Source organism: Pimephales promelas, chromosome 21 (genome assembly GCF_988280905.1).
Source record: "Pimephales promelas chromosome 21, fPimPro1.hap1.1, whole genome shotgun sequence".
Lineage (NCBI taxonomy): Eukaryota > Metazoa > Chordata > Actinopteri > Cypriniformes > Leuciscidae > Pimephales > Pimephales promelas.
The window spans coordinates 27,891,330-27,910,801 of NC_142789.1; the positions used below are offsets into that span (position 1 = coordinate 27,891,330).

The 19,472-nt window shown below is 40.0% G+C and overlaps 1 protein-coding gene across 10 annotated transcripts in view; it reads left to right on the forward strand.

Moving 5' to 3' along the window:
• Positions 1-19,126, forward strand: part of camta1b (calmodulin binding transcription activator 1b) — a 302,050-nt gene extending 282,924 nt beyond the window's left edge. For 6 of the 10 annotated variants that reach the window (XM_089125207.1, XM_039673486.2, XM_089125209.1 and 3 more), the window contains 13 exons: positions 6,668-6,837; positions 6,930-7,144; positions 7,238-7,316; positions 7,395-7,707; positions 7,853-8,277; positions 8,449-8,603; positions 8,683-8,929; positions 9,493-9,564; positions 9,662-9,682; positions 11,188-11,387; positions 12,061-12,135; positions 12,390-12,420; positions 14,532-19,126. In XM_089125207.1, the coding sequence (XP_088981333.1) occupies positions 6,668-6,837; positions 6,930-7,144; positions 7,238-7,316; positions 7,395-7,707; positions 7,853-8,277; positions 8,449-8,603; positions 8,683-8,929; positions 9,493-9,564; positions 9,662-9,682; positions 11,188-11,387; positions 12,061-12,135; positions 12,390-12,420; positions 14,532-14,564 (2,036 nt within the window). In that variant the 3' untranslated portion in view covers positions 14,565-19,126. The remainder of the gene's footprint in view (positions 1-6,667; positions 6,838-6,929; positions 7,145-7,237; positions 7,317-7,394; positions 7,708-7,852; positions 8,278-8,448; positions 8,604-8,682; positions 8,930-9,492; positions 9,565-9,661; positions 9,683-11,187; positions 11,388-12,060; positions 12,136-12,389; positions 12,421-14,531) is intronic. The other 4 variants (XM_039673483.2, XM_089125205.1, XM_039673484.2 and 1 more) reach the window with 4 other exon arrangements.
• The last annotated feature ends 346 nt before the right edge of the window (positions 19,127-19,472 follow it).

Consider the following 19,472-nt stretch of genomic DNA (forward strand, 5'->3'; position numbering starts at 1 on the left):
TTCTTTATTTTTGGCCTGTGGTTTGTATTATCAAATCCTGAATATGGGCCAGATACTTCTGTAACATCTTAAGGTCTACAAGGACGACTATCATCCACATCTGCTGGGTTGGACAGGGGAGACTCCTTCTAACTTGTATAACCAGGTTATGTTTGGTTTAAAAATGAGGCTGAAAAAGACAAGACTAAAGGGCACTCGTGGTGTATGTTTATGTCTTTTGTCATTGCCAGTGTGGGAAAAAAAACCTCTTACAGGATATGTATATATTTATCAGGTTATAAAGACTATATGGACTTGTTCTGTGATCAAATCATGGTTTGTTGTTGATTGTGTTCTGTGGGTGAATCTCACAAAGAAATATCCAGGTCATATTTAATAAAAAAGGATTATTTTTATACTGCCTTTCCTAAATCTCAAGGTTGTACTCAGTGTATATATCGAAAAGCCTGGAGGGGAAAAACTCAAAACTAAAATTCACTCAGTATCATGAGAAAAAAATATATTTTGCATATAATATTTCCCCCAATGTCCTCAACTTTAATGTGAAAAAAAACCTCATTATCATTTCAACGCGTTTTCATCATTTTCATAGTGTGTCTGTGATTTTAATTCTCATTATTCTCAATGATAGTCCTCATTAGCTTGCCATTACTGTAATGGAGTAATTAAAACCATCCAGTCTGGACACAATAATTCACTTTAAATCAGTATTAACTTTTAACCATTTAAAGATATCGTTTTACATTACAGTAATGATATGATATGTTTTATGGCGGGGGGTTATGTGTCCTAGATCCTAAAAAATAAGATATTTTCGTGTTTCTTTGTGACATTCATCCCTGCATCAGAGAGTTACACTCTAGATATATTTGAGGCAATCCCAATGTTGAGTGTGTTATACAGTAGCCTAGTCAGGTGAACTTTAGGAATATAAAAACGCTGAAAAAGAGTGGTGATCAAAGGTTATGAGTTGAGATCTCATTCGTCAAACGGAGCTTCAGACTGCGCGCATCCAGCGCGTTATGTGCGTGGCACTGAACGACACACACCGCCTGGCCTGATTTGTCATAATGCAGAGAGGAGAAAAACAGTTTGTCTGCAGCATTGCAGGTACTGAACCACAGGACAGAGGCTGAGAGGGGCAAGAGCAGTAAACCTGCCTCCTGTTGACACAGATTTGTCGCAAAACACCCGTGTGAGCGACCGTCACATTGTTCCCAGCGCTTCTATGAGTGATCACGGCGCCTCCATTGTGTTTCGCTGCCACTCCCAAAAGAAAAACACGTCCATATCCAACCACCGCACGACCTCAGATTCGCGCCAAAACGCGCGGTTTTAGTCACACGTTAAAGGCGGAATGCTTCGAGTGCAGAAGCTGTCGTAAACACGTTTAAAAAAAAATAATTAAAATGCGATACGATACAAAACTCGGAGACGCATGACTGGTGCGCGTAGAGCATTCGCAATGTTAAAAGATCCGACAAAACGATTTGTTTCCCGATGCAATCGAACGTTTTCCGTTCGAAAAGGACGATTGTCGTGCCTGCGAGTGTTTGGAGAGCCAGCCGGTGGCGCACGACTGCGCGTAAAGCGGTGCGTAAAGCGCGTACCTGCGGCGGATGAAGCGCCGCTTCTCCATGAGCGAGCGGAGAAAGATAAAGCATCGGCAGCAGGGATGGGGAGGGAACAGGAGGAGGTGTAGAGGAGGGGGGGACGAGGGGTCTTTATCTCTCCCTACACTCTCCGCACTTACACTTTGTTCTATTGTTGTTGGCTCATGTGCCAAGCGGCTCCTGCGGTTAGTTTGACGCTGGATGGAGAGCATGTGTGATTGACAGATAACACGTTGGCTGATTCGGGTTTGTATGCATGATTCTTTTCGTATTGGCATGAACTTGATCCACATGCACCGGCTGTTTAAAGATGAATATAGATTCTAGTTCTGCACTCCAGGTGTCAGTGTCTTTGTTATGTGTCCTGCGAGATTCTTTCCCTTGTTTACAACATTGTGAGCATTTTCTCTTCTGGAAAGCTATTTCATTGATTTAGAGAGCTCATGCTGGGTGAATTGTGGGAATTATTTACCACATACGACTAATTTAGCTGCTACACGGAAGTTTCTTAAAATGAATGGTTGTAGAATCATTTTTACAACCAGGAAGGACTGTACGTGCTACTGACTGTACGGCGTGTGAACTTTAACCGAGACCTCCAGATCTCCTTTGTGAAGCGTGTGGTTGCATTGAGTCTGTCAGGTGTAGTGCGTCTGTCTCCAGCACCACAGGCAGTGGACAGCGACAGTGATGCTGAGAGGATCAGACTGTTGCCCTTCTTCTGATAAGTGCTCCAGAGGGAGAGGACGAATATACTGTGCCATAAAGTTGCCCTTTTTTTCTACAGTTATTCTGAAATCTTCAGTGTAATAGTGCTGACAGACCTATTAGAATTGTTCTACCAACCTGTTGATAACTTATGGCTATTGTCTTTTGCCTTTATTCAGTCTTTTTCATTGTTATTATTATTATGAAGAACACTTGTTTTTAGTTGTCTTATTTGTGTGATCATCTGCAATATTTGCAATCACATCATAGAAGTCTAAGAGGATTCTTGTTTTTCTGGCCTGCCTGCATGCCCTTACAAGGAAACTTGTAACTAGGTCACTACAATCAACCCTAAATCTGCAGTTCAAAGTTCCTTGCTCTGCTTTGATGAGATTTCCTGTGGAGTTCTAGGAATATTGCGGTCATGGCTTGAGTCCGCTAATGGAGCGCCCACACAGATCCGTCCCGTCCGGGCTGCTTTCGCTCTCGATTGAGATTAAACTGTTTTTTGTTTGTATGTCTATCCCCCAAGCAGTCTGAACTATATTGGATAATCTGAGCAAGTACTGTGTTGTGCTGGCTTTTAGTTTCATGTGTAATTAGAATACACAACTCTCTGTGGAGATTTTGTGTTTTCATGTGTGTGTTGCAATGGTCATTTAAAGCGAATACTGATCTGTAAGCTTTTTTCTAGGGCTGTCAAACGATTAATTGCATCCAAAATAAAAGTTTGTGTTTACATAATATATGTGGGTGCACTGTGTATAATTATTTTGTATATATAAATACACACACATGCATGTATATTTAAGAAAAAAATATTATTTATATATAAAATATTTAAATTATAAATTATATATAAATCTATATACAGTATGAAATATTTCTTAAATATATACAAGCATGTGTGTGTATTTATATATATAAAATAATTATACACAGTGCACCCACATATATTATGTAAACACAAACCTTTATTTTGGATGCGATTAATCGTTTGACAGCCCTACTTTTTTCTGTAAAATGTTTCCAATTTTTCAGTCAATATCTTCCTCATTTTGCAAAATTCTCTTGATGGATAAAATGACCACAGTACTTTAAGTGCAGTAAAACTCTTTGTTGAAGGTCCATTACTTGCAGATGTAAATGCATAAAAACCTATAGATAGTCGAATATATTATGGACATAAAACATTTACACATAAACAATAAGAGTGCTTTAGATTCAAAGTCTTTGTACTGGAGTCCTTCAAAGTTCTGGTCTGAGGCTATCTTACAAATCTCAATCAGAGACCTTAAATGTGAGTTCAAATTGCTACAAAGGGATGTTTCGGGTTAGATGTGGAAAGTTAATACGAATAATCAGTGCTGGGATTATGACTGACAGAGATATAATGGCATTATCATAGCACTCAGTCCAATTCTATCCAAAACAAGCACCTATTCCAGGGTCATGATCTACCAGATCTACCAATGTCCACAGCTTTAGGAGCTGTTATCCCAGCTTTGACTCAAATCCCCTTAAGACAAAATCATTGCACATTATCAGCTAAATCCTGTCGAAAGGGACATTTGTGTGATTTCGTGGGTTTTTTTTTCCATTTCTGTTCGATGCATTTATAGTGATGGGCTTAAACAGGATATCAGTCTGTTATAGATTTAAAGCAAATCCTTGCGGAAATGCTCAGCAGAGCATGAGCTCTGTCTATTTAAAACCTTAAAAATAAAAAGTCAATATGCTCTCTGAGCTCAGATGCAGCAAATATTGGATATGCTCAGGGGGGAAATTACAAAGCAATCATCCAGTATTCAATAAACAATCAAGACCATCATAAAAACTTATTTTCCCTCCACATTGTTGCATTAGACTTATTTCTGACATGCATTTTTTTTATTACTTAATGCTATATAATTGTCATTCATCTGCAGACTATAAATTACATTTTATTTTAGAGAGATGCCGGCTGTTTTTCATCAAATGCTGGAGAAGAGTGTCATATTTCCAAATGCATGTTGTAGATTTATGGACTTTCATCATTGTTAATATATTCGGACATAGTATGCCTTCTTCCAAACTGGCCTGCATGATGGGGATTTGCTCTGTGCAAATTGCATTCTGCACTAATTTTGCACTTTTACCTCATGTGCAAAACAAGACTGTCAGCAGGTGCGGTTTAATGTGCATTAATTCTTCCTAGCCATATGGATGCATTGTTTCAATTCTGATGCTCATAGTCTCTTTATTACCAATCTCAGGCACAATAAACCGCAACAGATCTTCAACAAGTGAGTGATTTTGAGCCCCTGTTGCTCTTGTAGCTGTAAAGTGGTGCAGAAGCCCCCACTCTCAAGAGCATGATGCAACTCTGATGAAATAGAGAAACCGGCTTGGGCTCTCTGCATTAGGATATTACCATGAGATTCTCAAACATCCAGCGAGTAGAGAGTTTAGTCCTTTCACTCAAGGCTTGTGCTCACCCACATGAGGTCCGCTTGACCAGGAGAGATACCCAGGCCAAAGGAGCAGCACCAAGGCTGATGTAACATCTCCTGGAAAACGGTAACAGAGATTGGCACAGTCTATTTAGTACTGTTGATGTTTTTTGGGGGGGCTAGTTTATGCATGAGGTTCATCATTGGTCTGTGTTAGTGAAGGTTGTTGTTGGTTGCTTGGAAAATCGGGATTTATGCACACAAACATGTCATTTTAAAATACTTTCGTGTGTATTTGCAGCTTTTTAAGGAATCTTGACCTTTTTAAGTTCATATTAAAAGTTGGAACTCATAAGGCTGCATGATGTTACATTTTTTCATGCATTTGTTTGTTGTGGCATGTCTTAAGAGCTGATTTTGTATAGGATCTCTGATACATTGGGACACTTTTTGACATTGAAACGACTGCGAAAAAGTGGTTCAGTTACCTTGAATTCACCTTATACATTCACAGCCGATGCAACGCATCAATTTTCCGTAAACATCCTCCATCTCTGCGTTAATAAACATGAGTTAGGTCTGTCTGTTTTGAAACGCTGCCCCTCAACAGTTTTAGGTTTGACACAAAGCTTTCAAGTGTTCTGTTGCCTGGCTGGTCTGCTGGCATCTGATTGGTCGTCTCCAGGCTGCTGGAGGTGTAGTAGAGCGTTGATTATGTCACAGCCCCGTTGTAGAACAATTTGGTCCCTCCTCCCCTTTCCCCTCCCCCAGCCTACATGAGCGTACGTGTGCCGCATTCTGAGTGGAGGCAGCGAGAGAGAGAGAGAGAGAGAGAGACAGGCAGCCAGCCAGCCAGCAGCAGGTGGAAATGACATCATCTGCACTGCACCAACACTGCAGTAGTGTTTGAACAAAGCTGCACTGGAGCTCCACTCAGAGCTGCTCTTTTTGTCTGCAAGGGTGGATGTTTGTGGAGGAAAAGCACAGAATCCAATGCATATGTGTATCTCCATTCATTAGAATTTGATTCGCTTTCATTCAGTATGTGTGAAACAGAACTGGTGCCAATATGGTATTTGCAAGAAATTTGTATTGATGTTAGCCGGCACTACAACAAAATAATACATTATGAGCGTACGTAGTCGCTGGAAATCATTTTTTTAAAGTGGACAAAGGATGTGCAACTAGATACTATTGTGTAGGTTTTGTACATTTAAAAAAAAAAAAAAGTATACCATTTAAAACTGTTTTTTAAGAATTGCAGCCTATTTGCACTAGATATAAAAAAGAGATGTTTTTAAATAACTTATAAAAAAATGATAAAAAAAAATATCATATAGTTGACCCATTTAGGGTATCGAAGTGAAACCCATTTTACGTCTGTAACATGACATATTTTTTTGAGTTAAACAATATATTCATCTGGAAATAATATAGGACGGGACTCATGTTTTGGTATTCATACCAGTGATTTTCCACCTGCTACAGCAGAATACTGCAGTTGAAAAACCTTGAACCAATGCAACACACCTATAAATGGCATTGGTGATGTCAGCTGAAATTTGCCAAGATTATGAAGACAAACATTTTGTTTTCTTTGGTATAACATGCACTGATGAATCGTGCACAATAAGACCAGGAATGTGAATTAAGAAAGTACATGATTTCAAAGTCCTTCACTCTAAAATATGCTGGGTTGTTTTAACCCAATTTTAAATAAAATATGGACAAACCCAGCCATTGGGTTAAAAATTTAACTTTTTTAAATTGGATGGATGGGTTTGTTCATATTTTACCCAACATTGGGTTAAAACAACCCAGAATTTTTTAGAGTGTACTGTGTTTAAAATATAAAAAAACAAGGTGTTTGAAATGTATCCACAGCAGTCTAAATTCTCCTCGTGTTTTATGCAGATAACCAGTTCAGAATGTCCATCCTGGAACGCCTAGAGCAGATGGAGCGAAGGATGGCAGAGATGGCCGGTCAACAGCAGCAGCAACAAGGCGGTGGAGGATCATCTGAAAGCGGAGGAACCGGAACAGGAGGAGGAGAAGGAGGAAGAAGCAATTCTGAGCAGGCACAGGTATCCTTTTGAGCCATGCTGTCTAGCTCTAAACTAACGGATATCACCATTAGCTTTTTAGAATTGACTTGGTTCTTTGTTGTTTGGTGTAGTTCTCACCTGGTCAGAGTCAGAGCCAGGGCCAAGGTCCGGCTGGCAGCTCCTTTGAGAGCCGTGTGGTGGTGGTTTGTGAAAAAATGATGAACCGCGCCTGCTGGGCCAAGTCCAAGCACCTGATCCACTCCAAAACGTTCAGGGGCATGACTCTTCTTCATCTGGCAGCCGCCCAGGGCTACACCACCCTTATCCAAACACTAATTAAGTGGCGGTGAGTACCGTATACTGATTGCAAACTGGCATGAAATGCCCATATATATCGCATATACATCATTCACCTGTTCTGTTCTGTTTGTTTTCACAGCACTAAGCATGCAGACAGCATTGACCTGGAACTTGAGGTTGATCCTCTAAACGTGGATCATTTTTCTTGTACCCCACTAGTGAGTATTGAAATCCCTTTCAAGTTTCATATAGAATATGGCACACAAATTAAATGTAACTCTTCATCATGTCTTCAGATGTGGGCTTGCGCTCTGGGTCATATGGAAGCAGCAGTGGTTTTGTATAAATGGGATCGGCGAGCGCTGGCCATCCCAGATTCTTTGGGCCGCTTACCGCTGGCTATAGCCAGATCCCGTGGCCACACTAAGCTTGCCGAATGTCTGGAAAGCCTTCAGAGGGAGGAGCAGCAGTCAGGAGCACTGAATACAACTGCCAGCATGCCTTTCTCAACATCTACTGAGGCCTCAGCAGCAGAGGGGTGGATGAATGTTTGGGGTACGGAGCTGAAAGACAGCAGCATCACTTGTCCTGCTTCCAGCTCCAGCTCAGGTGAGAACTGGAATCTTTTATTCTGCCAGTTGGTTTGCTTTACTTCCATAAAGTTAAATAATAGCAAGACCTTGCAAAGGTCAGGTTGAGTGTTTCAATTTGGTCAAGTCTTCTTCATCTTGGCACTTTCTTCATACCTTTGCAGACTTGAGGAGACCCAGGTCAGAACCATCCAGTTTCTATAGCAGCGTTAGTCACGGGGACGCCCCGTTGAGCAAGAAACACAAACCCAATCCAGAGACCCTTCAAACTCGGCCCAGCAAATCCTGCTCTGCCCCTCTCGGACTAGAAGAACAGGCCCACAAGCCTAAAACGTGCCCTTCCAAACCGAGGGAAGGTACTGTAGAGAAAGAGCAGGGAGATGGTGAGCAGTCTCAGACTAAGCTTGGCTCAGCTTGTGGAGGCGGGCGTTGGGGATCCAGACAGGCTGCAGGACGCAGAGTGCCAACTGTAGGTCTTGGCAAGGAAAGGCTCGCGAACAGACTGAGATTAAGAGAAGTTGCTAGCGCTGGAACGATCTCTGATCTGCGTACAAGCCAAGAGGATCTGGAGAACACCGGAGACTTGCAGGTGAGATGAGTGTGGTGCTTTAAGTCTGACAGACCTCGCAAAACACGTTCTGGCTTCTGTCTAGTGTCTCAGTGCCAATATTATTCGCTATCCGTCCTGTAAATCCGTCACTTTTTGGAGCTCATGAACATTACTGGTGCGATTTTAAAAGTACCTAACAATTTGTTTCAGAACATGAACATGATGACTTTAGCGGAGGAAGTCATTGAGGCGACGTCTGATCGCATCAAGAGGGAAAGCTTTGTGGCATCAGACACTACACTAGACGGTGTTGGAGTCAGCAGCACTATGAGCTGGTTGGCCAGTTACCTTGGAGATGCAGAGAGGTGATTCATCATAAAGTTGATCTGTTCTCAAGAAACTCTTTGGGTTCTTGTATGTAATTGTTTTCCCAATCATTCCCAGGTTCCTGTTCAACAAGCCCCTAACTCACTCTCCTGGCCTGGCCTCAGTCCACGGTGGAGGACAGCCGGAACTCGACGGTCCTCTTGGGAAGCTTGGCTTTCAGTCCCCCACTGAGTGGACTGCACTTCTCAACGCCTCCCACAACAAGGAGGAGCGTGACCTGACCCAGCTGGCCCTGTCTGATCCCGAACAGAGAGAACTTTACGAGGCAGCCCGCCAGGTCCAGAACACCTTCCGCAAGTACAAGGTAGGGCAGGGCTTCACCCAGGTGCCAGTCACCAGGTGTCACCTATGTAGGTTATTGGTGGTGTGTTGCCAGTGTTCGTGGTGGTCCGGTTTCAAAGGTCTTGGTGTATTGTGTTGTGTTGTATGGTGTTCTTGAACTTAAGGTATATCAACCCAGATCTTTGGACATGAAAGGTGATTGTTGTGGTGTGCGCTCCAAAGGCAGAGATAGGGTCAGTGTTGTAGACAAGCATGGGGAAATTTGCTTGAGCTTAGCATGGCCTTGCTATAAGGAATGATTGCATTGTTCCCTCTATCTATCTGTCTGTTTTAACGGGATGCGCAGATATCCCTGAGTCCACACCACATTGGTTGTTCAGAGCAGATTTCTGCTGGCGAAGAATAACCTTCTCCCAGGTCTCAGAGCATATCGACGCAACTTTGCCAGTCTAAGAGGACACCTTGGCCAGGCACAAAGGGAATCAGATGGCATCATCTCTGTGGCCTTGCAGGCCTCCTTGTGAACACTAATCTCTCTCCTGTCCTCTCCACCCTACCTTATCCCCCTCTTCCCCCATCCTGCAGGGTCGTCCACTTCGGGAGCAGCAGGAACTGGCAGCTGCTGTCATTCAGCGCTGTTATAAGAGGTACAAACAGGTAGGCCGACAACACTCAGAAACCTCTGTTTGTACACGTTTTTAAATGATCAATTATTAAACGGTACCTTAAATTCCCTTTCTCTCTCTTTCTCAAGCTGACATGGATAGCCTTGAAGGTAAAACTTCCTGCTTCATCTACAACTTCTACTGCTTTAAAATGGACATTTGTTAGTGGTGCTTCTTAATCACTGTTACTATCTCCTATACTTAAGGTTATGGATTTGAACAAAGATGAATTTAGCTCATTTCATGCAGCCTGCTCGGAAAGGTTTAGTTATTTAGCTACTTTTGACATGCAATGGCCCAGCTGTGAGTGCCGAAGTTACGACGTCACTCTGTAGGCCAAAACGCGGAAAAGAGTTAGCATTTTAGCACTACCGGTTCCCTCGCCCTAAAGTCTATGGGTTTTTTGTAGAGGTAGACCGATTAATCGGTGGCATTTTTTTAATATAATCGGCATCGGCCAATATCCAAGTATATCAAGCCGATTATTAAGCAGGCGCATCTGTGGGCCGCCTAGTGTTGTCGTGGAAGACGTGTTTGACGCACGCTGCCACTAGAGTCATTTTCCAGCCGAGTGAGCAGCAAACCTAAATATGAACGCGTTCAGGCACAACACTGACTGTTAGTTAGTAGCTGGATTAAACATGCTTAAAATGCTGGCCAAACAGTGTAAAGTGTGACTGTATTTCACTGTAGACTAAAAGGTCCAACAGCGGGATGCCGTTGTCTGAAGAACAGACGGACGGTGCACCGTGGTGCATTTAAAGTTTTTGTAAAATATCATTTTCCCATCTGGTGGTTGTTTTTGTCGTTCAACAGCAATTTACTAGTAAAATACGTTATTGTTAGAAGTTAAAGTAAATAAAATATAATAAAGTTTTTTTTTCTCCTTTTTTTGTGATAATTAGGCTATGTCCATTTGTCTTTGTCCGTCAACAAACAAAACAAGCCAAAAATACATGTTTCAGGACATTTTTTGAGAGGATAAAATGTTTTTGTTGAGAAAGTTTGTCTATGTTAAGTAATTATCATTTCTTTTACATTTTTCTTTCAAATAGAGGTTAAAAACCAAGCAAATATCGGCCAAAATAAAACGGCCGGCAAAGATCGGTATCAGCATCGGCGTGAAAAAAAAACATATCGGTTGGCCTCTAGTTTTTTGAATGGGTTTTTGCTAAATTGCCTGAAATAAGGTCTGTGGTGAACAAAGCCTCTAAATATTTTCACGTTTTGATCTATGACATAAAACACACAGTTATAGCCTGCCAGTGGTTTTTTAAACTTTATTGTGTCTGCTTGTGTTTTTAAAAACTTTATATAGGCTTCAAAATGTATACATTTTGGATTAACTTGTAAAGATTATCTTGATAGACAAAACGTGTAAGGGTCACAGCTCTTTGTTAAACACAGATCTTATTTTTTGCGATTTTCCAAAAGTCTATGGGGAAAATGCATAGCTTTTCGATCGAGGGAACGCACGTGCCACTAGCTTCCAAGTTGTCCTACAAAGTGACGTCATCACTTCGGCACTCTATTTGTTTTGGATTTGCCGAGTGGCTAATGTTGTAGTTTGCTACAGATCTTGTGACACAAGATTCTTTCTCTGTCCTCTTGACAGTATGCACTTTATAAGAAGATGACGCTGGCCGCCATCCTTATCCAGAGTAAATTCCGCAGCTACCACGAACAGAAGAAGTTCCAGCAGAGTCGCAGGGCAGCCGTGCTGATCCAGCAATATTACCGCAGCTACAAAGAGCTCGGCCGGCCGAACCCACGCAGCCGAGCCACTGCGGCTGCACTGGTGCAGCACAAACTCAGGTACAAAGCATTCTTACTGGGCAAACCTAGTGGTTACAAATCTATGGCCTAGTGTATAAAAATTCAGCATTTATAAAAGGAACACTGTTTATGGTGTGAGCACTTTGGCAACTCCAGAAGTCATGATCTAAATAATGAAAAAGCTTTCCATCTTTATATCATTCCTGCATAGGAAGTTATGCATGCATTTATTGAGTGTCGTTGCACCTCAAGTTATGGGACTGTGGCTCTAAAATGCAGTCTTTTTGGAGTACTTGCCAGCACTTCAAATGTGACACACTGCCAAATCAACTTTCTGAAGAATGGTAGCATTCAAAACCCTCCCGTTTACTTTAAGAGACAATCTGTTGTTGAAACAGTGCCAGTCGGACCCCGGGAAATGATTTAATTCACTAACAGTTTGAGTCCAAGTACACATAGAAGCATCATTATTTTTGTGTGCCATTTGTTGTCACACAACCTGTTGCAGCAATCGCAGTTTAATCCGTTATGGTAGTGCAGCTTATTACTATTTCTGTATACTTGGAAGTAGGATTTGAACAAACTCCTAATGCTAAGTATTAGCGAGCATCTCGCCGTAGCAAAACATTTTTGTGCATGCATTTTTCTTCTATAAATGCCTGGTTTTATTTGCAAGTGTGCATAACCACTCAAGCTAATCATTTTGTTTTAGAAGCAGTTTACTGACCAAGAGACAAGACCAAGCTGCCAGAAAAATCATGCGGTTTCTGCTGCGGTGCCGCCACAGGTAGGCCAAAGGCCAGGCACGTTGTGTACCTACGGCCCTGATGTTCTTCTAGCTTGCACACAACTCACACTATGGTATACTTGCACGTCTAATGGGCACATTTCTCTCAGTCACACCAACACGATTGCCAGGAGTCATAGGATAGCACCTTGGTGTTTAGAAAGCCCTAATGTGTTTGGTCCCATTTCCCCAACCCAACCGTACCTCAGTGTGTACTAATAGCTGTCTGGTGTTGTTTTGCTGTTTATGCAAAGCCCCTTGATGGACCATAGACTATTCAAACGGGTGAGTGCAGCCTCAGTAAATCAGTTCGTACCCCTTGATTTCTCTTCTTTTATCTCTCTGTCTCTCCCTTTTCTTTCATCTAGTTCTCCGTTTTCTATGTCTATGATCCTTGATTTCAGACTATGACTCTATCTCTCCTTTCTTTCCCTCTTTTCTTTTATCTTATTTTCTCGATTGCTTTATGCCTGCATGCATGAGGGCTGACTGGAGCCCGAGTTGACTGAGCCTTATATGAGAGAGAGAGGACTATGGATCCAACTAACAAATAAATATAGATGAAGCATTAATGGCAAAACTAACAAAGCACTCTCTCTCTCTCTTTTTCTCTCTCTCAGTCTCTCCTTCAATCCCTCTATCTTCCCAAATGTCTCCTCCATCTCTCTTGTAATGAGGATGCTTATGACAACACTAAGGACTGCTGGGTAGTGCATTTGGCAATTGCATGATGCTAAAGATATGGAGGCCTTGCTTCTATCAGGGCATGCTTGAAATAACAATCCTTTCTTTATGGAAGAGAAATGTCTTGAATGCCTGGCTGCCTGTTTTATACATCTCTTTCAGCTTTTATAAGCTCGATTTGGGGGCTGAGGGTGGGACGGTGGTCAAACTGTGAGCTGAAGATGTGTTTGGGGGTTTAAAATGTCTTTAAAATGTTGGATACTGTAGAAGAATAACATGATGAAAAACGTAAATATTTCATTAAGAATTTGATGTAATTTCTGTGATGTAATGTGCATGAGTTATATATTGTCACACTTTCTAGGTTATAATCCTATAGTGTTAAGATGGATGGTGGTTTTAAAGGCCAGGTTTTTATTCATTAATAATAATAATAATAATAATATATGTTTGCTTTGTAATCTGATTGTAGACTCTTAAATGTACACAATTCTATTAAAATACATTTGTTCTATACAGCAGCCAAAAAAGATTTGGACACTTAAAGGAGTAGTTCACTTTTAAAAAAACTTTTGCTGATAATTTACTCACCCCCATGTCATCCAAGATATCCATGTCTTTCTTTCTGTAGTCGAAAAGAAATTAAGGTTTTTGATGAAAACATTCCAGGATTTTCTCCATATAATGGACCTCAATGGGGTCCAAACGGTTCAAGATCCAAAAGACAGTTTCAGTGCAAACTGTTCAAAGGGCTTTAAACGATTCCAGAAGATGAATAAGGATCTTATCAAGCGAAACGATTGCTCATTTAATAAATAAATAACAAAGTTTAAGTTTTATAAGCTCAAATGGTCGCCTTGCTCTGTTCTGTGATGTGCGTTCGTGACTCTCCTATTCAAACTCAAAATGAGTTTTTTTTTTTTCAAAATGAAGTAATCTTTTCCCGAGTCAACTCGTTCATTTCGTTCTTTGAATGAACCAAATGACACGAAAAAAGATTTGTTCATTTTGATAAACGAGTTCGAACAGGAGCGTCACGAACGCACATCACAGAACAGAGCAAGGCGAGCATTTGAGCTTATAAAACTTAAACTTTTTTTTTAATGAGCAATCGTTTCGCTAGATAAGATTCTTATTCATCGTCAGGAATCGTTTAAAGCCCTTTGAACAGTTTGAAGTTTGCACTGAAACTGTCTTTTGGACCGTTTGGTTCCCATTGAAGTCCATTATATGGAGAAAAATGCTGGAATGTTTTCATCAAAAACCTTAATTTCTTTTCAACTGAAGAAAGAATGGCATGGACATCTTGGATGACATGGGGGTGAGTAAATTACCTTTTTTTAAAGTGAACTACTCCTTTAAATCACATTTAAAAATGTGTGAATGTCATTGGATTAGGTGCAAAAAAAATCAAACCGAGTATCTTGAAAAATAAATAAATGAATAAATGATTCTTGCTTTTGATTTATTGTTATGCAATGACATTCAGACATTAAGTGTCTCTTTATAAGCCGATGTATCTGTGTATTGTGTACCTTTGTGATTAATAGCGGGTATATTTGTTGTTATTTGCTGATTCCAGTGAGGATACACTAAAGAAACTGGCAGGTGTATTGGCTAATGGTGTGTGATTCCTCTGAGGGCCCAGAATGCTCGTGAACTATTAAGGCTAACCCTACAATACTCTGTTTGTTTTTTTGGTCTATTTTCAGGGCGAAAGAATTGAGAAAGGCCAAGGAACATGAGAGCGCCGCAAAGAGCCCCGTCGCAGTGTAACATCTCCGAGCGGACTGTCCTCTTCACTGCGTTTTTACAAGAGACAAACAATTTATGAAAAAAAAGCTCAAATTACACAAGAAGTGGAACTCATCGGAAATGCGACGGTTGAACTCTAGCAGCGTTGTGACTGATTCTGCTCCTGCATTGTGAATTTTCTCGCTACGGATGAACATTTGGGGAAATATGACATTATCTTCATGGCATTTTTGCACTCTTCATAGATTTTTTTTCTTTAGATTACAAAAAAAAAGGAAAAAAAACGAACGAAGACCAAGGAGCAAAGGCTTTTTATTCCTACGACGCTTGTAAAATATCACGCGACACGAACAGATCATAGAAGGCGGGAAAACGTCACGCTGGAAGGCGCTTCAGATTACATTTTTATATTTTGAAAGGAAAAAAAATACAACAATCGGTTTGGGAAAAACAAAAAAAAGAACAAAACCTAGAAAATGTAAACCAAAAAAAAAGGCCTCATTTCAGTGACCATATGCATGCAGAGTATCTCCACGAATCTTTGTTTTTTGCAAATGCTGTCCGTTCATTACAAAGGGAAGCCTTCATATGAATGTAGATGGGGTCAGGGCAAAAATGCTGGGTTTGAAATATCAGTGTCTTACCTTTGTCTTTATGGGGTTTTGGGGACTTCTGACGACAACTTGGGGAACTGAAGCAAAGCCCTCTGGGTTACCTGTTTCGTGTGCACTGTTTTCGACTTTCTTATGGGTCCTTTTCTTAATGTCATTTTTGCTGGCCTGACTTTGTGTGTCCTGTGTTTGTTGAATTGAATCTGGATACAGTGCATGTGTTTGAGCGAAACGCTCCTGCATGCTGACGTAAATGTTTTGTGTTTTATTTTCATTCATTCAAATTGGTGATATTGTGGCACCATCAAACTAGCCCGTATAAGCCTGTTTGTTTCCAAATATGTTGTTATAAAGACCATTATTTTTATATAGTTCAGTTATTTATTTTATTTGCATTATTGTATTTTTTTTAATTATTATTATTATTATTGTGTGGGCTTAAAACCTTTTAAAAGGTTTGAAATAATCTCCGGACTTTTTTTAATGTAAATTGTTCTATCAATTGTGCCACAGCGCCAGACGTATATTTGCAAAGGTTATCTTCCATTTGTGTGTATGTATGTGTGTGCGTGTGTGTGTTTCTTCATTGTTTCATTTCAAAGAGCTCCAGAAAGCCGCCACAAGCTTTTCCATGGAGTTTCACTGAACATTGCCTTGACTTCTTGACTTTTTGAAGGGTCCCTATACAGAAGCTTAAAAAATCCTTATTTTTGACTATTGAGGTGTCCCTGTACATATCGAAGATGGGTGAAGGAACATTGATAGCCAGAAACTTTTTCCGAAGAGGATTGTATTTAAGAATATATAGTATTTTATTCATAAATTGGATTATAACACATTAAGAGACAAACTAAAAAAAATCTATTGTATAGTTTTCTTTGAACACCCAAGATGTACGGTTGTATTGTATGTAAATATTGTAAATATTGGTTGCGAAGAAGGAGCCATGTGCATGAAACTTTAAGACATTGAACATAATGTAAAGATGTAGTGGCAATGGTCTGTAATACGATTTGAGCAACTTCACTATAAGACTTTCTTGGAAATGTTCTTTCACAGAACGGTTTCTGAAGCATGACATGATTCACGATAAAACCGTAGATTTAGCGGGAGAGCTAAACAAATCCGTCTTTCTTTTTCAGGGTTAGCGAGAATTAAATAGTGTTTTTTGTTGTTTTTTTGTTTTTGTTTGTTTTTTTTTTACCACTGGTGACTAGAATACTACAGGACATAAATAAGCTATTCCTTCGAGAAGCAGATTTTCACAGTATTGGGAGAACTAGTATTGATTGAATGACCGAACTTCACTCATGCACCCAACAGTATAGCTGTGATACAGAGGATGAAATGTCTCCACAGGTTTTTGTCTTGTATAACATGACTAGAAAATGTTCACCATCTACTTTAACTCAACATGAGCAATGGTATTGGATGGAGTTAGCAGGATTAAAAGTAGGTCATGCAATTAAAAACGATATTGATTTGAGGGTTGTGAATGGTTATTTCAAGCAGGCGATTCCCACACACGTGATTACATGCTTGTGTCACATCCCAAATAGGAATCAAGGGCGTAAAAACGGTCCTGAATGTAGCTTAAAAAACGTGTTCATAATCATAGCTTTATTTTTGATTTCTTTATTTCTTGGGGGGCTGCTACCAACATTCAAAAACCCCATGGTCGAGCCACGCGAAATCATATTTGTACTTTTGTTGTTGTTTTATGCTAATGTTAGCTAATATGGAATCGAGCGCGACGAGGTTCACAAATTTCCCTGACAGAAATTTGAGACTAACCGAGACCCCCTGAATTTCCAAAGCGATTTCAGCTGACGAGAGGCATCGTTTTAACTTACACCAGCACATTTTGCCTGTTAGTAAAAAAAAGAAAGAAGGAATGTGGTGCTTATCTCTAGTTACATTTCAATTCCCCACATTTAGATCCATTGCTTTCGAAGTTAAACATGTTCCTCATGACCTCAGTGACTCTGTATCAGTATTATAATAGAAAGTGCCTAAAAATTCAACCAATATCAGGAAGAGTGTTCCTAAAGAAGTCGATATGAACCAATTGCTCTGTTTTTTTAATGGTATGCAACGCAAAAGGCTGGTTTTACTGTCCAAACAGGAGTCTGTTTCCTCCTCTCAAACTCCCTTTTCACTCCGAGTAAAGGCACCTGCCATTTTGTCCCCCGCTCATTCTCTTTGGTTCACATTACGTGTCCTAAAGCGAATTTGAGTGACCCAGTAACACACTATGCATGCTTTCATTATTTCTTTCAGTTTGTGTACTTTTCCATGTCTGATCTAAACTGGGCCAGGAAAGTAGGACGTGCTCGGTGAACTTGGCGCATTATGTAATTTCGTCCGGAAACCATTGCTAGATTCAAGAGCACAACTCCTTGCAAAGCTCGGAGAGTTGGTCCTTTTAATCCACATAACGTTCATCCAACATCAAACTTCAGGAAATTATAAGCGAGAGTCAGAATTCACCAGGAAAATCTGTTTATGGATCACGGGGTATATGTGTGTAGTTATCTCAGTAACTTTCTTTTTGGGTCGTTCATCTTGGGGAAGGGAGAAAAATCTGCCTCCCTTTTGTAGTTTTACTCAGGGTGCTTAAACAGGGAGAGGGTGTTTAGCATGGAGACTAGATTAGGTTAGTTTAAGTCTCCAGATTCAGCTCAGAAACCACTGGGAATATGTATACTACAACGTTCACTTTGTTACAAACCACTGCTTTCGGAGACTCGGGGAACAGGACAGACCGTGTGTGTGTTTATAGAGTTTTTAGACCATTTTTCCTAAACTGAGCAGGTATCATCGTTTGTGCAGGTATCATCGCTCATTTAGTATTGCCATATCCCCATGGGATTGGGAATGCATGATAAGTATACCTCAGCGCCAAATACCTTCAGAATAAAGGTGGGAGATCCCGTCCTCTTATGAAAAGGCTCAGTACACGTGCATCTACGTCGACCGGATCATGCTTTCCGTATTTTTGCATCAGATAAGAGAAATATGCACTTTGTACAGCTCACCATCTGAGTTTAAGTCCCTCTTCAAGCCTTGGTACGTTATAAGCGTGTGTGTGTGTGCTGTATCTTGATGGATGAGCACACCTGAAGGTTTTAGCTGAACGAGGGAAAACACTATTGGTGCAGTTGGAAGTTTGTATACGATGTCCTAAATCCTCTCTTTGGAACTCCAAATGCAGGTTAGGCTTAAACTGAACCGATAAACCACTCGATTATAAGCTTTTCACTTACAAGTACAGAGCAATAAACACTTTGATTTTAGCTGAGCTCTTTAGGTTGAAAGAATATGGATAAGTAAAAAAAAAAAACACTGGGACATGCTTAGTTCACTTCCTCTTATGCAATTACAGGTACACAGAGAGAGGTGTTCAATGGTCTGTGGACATTGATTTCATATTCCCCAGCCCTAATGCACGTTTTCATCATTTTAAAATGAAGATAATAATAAAAAAAATATAAAATATGAGCCCATATTTCTTACAGGGCAGTGGGCTTTCAAAACTCTGCATGTGAAGCTAGTATTAGACCTCTGTTTCCCCCTCAATCTCTCTCTCTCCCTCTCTCTCTCTCTCTCTCTCTCTCTTTCATACCTGCTTTGTGCCCTTCGTATCCTCCTCCTCTTCCTCCTCCAATGAGTTTTGCCTCATGTTCTGTTTTCTCGGCCGTCTCCCTCTTTCTGTCCTTCTTGTGAGTTTTATTTATTTACTTTGATTTATTTATTTTTGTTTTGTAACTGTGCATGTGAGAGCATCACTGAATTGTTGGATATGTTTTAAAAAAATAAAAAATAAAAATATTCAGCTGCTGAAGCCATGCAAAACATTTTGAATTGCCCTTAAAATATGGAAAATGTTTTCTGAATGCTTTATATAATTTCTGCTGTAAAATAAAATCTTAAAAGAGAAATGTTGCTCATACTGTCCCTTTTTTTCTGCAACTTTTCTTTGTTTTTATGATATGAAACAGTAAATATATATTTATTTATATATACATACATATATACACTATACAGTATACGATAGTTTTTATTAAACATTCGTTACACTACAACAACTATAATTAAATGTAGCCTACATTTATTTATATATTTATAATTATAGCCAAGCAATCACAGTAATTAAATGTAATATACGGCAGCATACTATCGTTATATATATATATATATATATATATATATATATATATATATATATATATATATATATATATATATATATTAATTAGTATTATTTTACAGACATTTTAATACTAA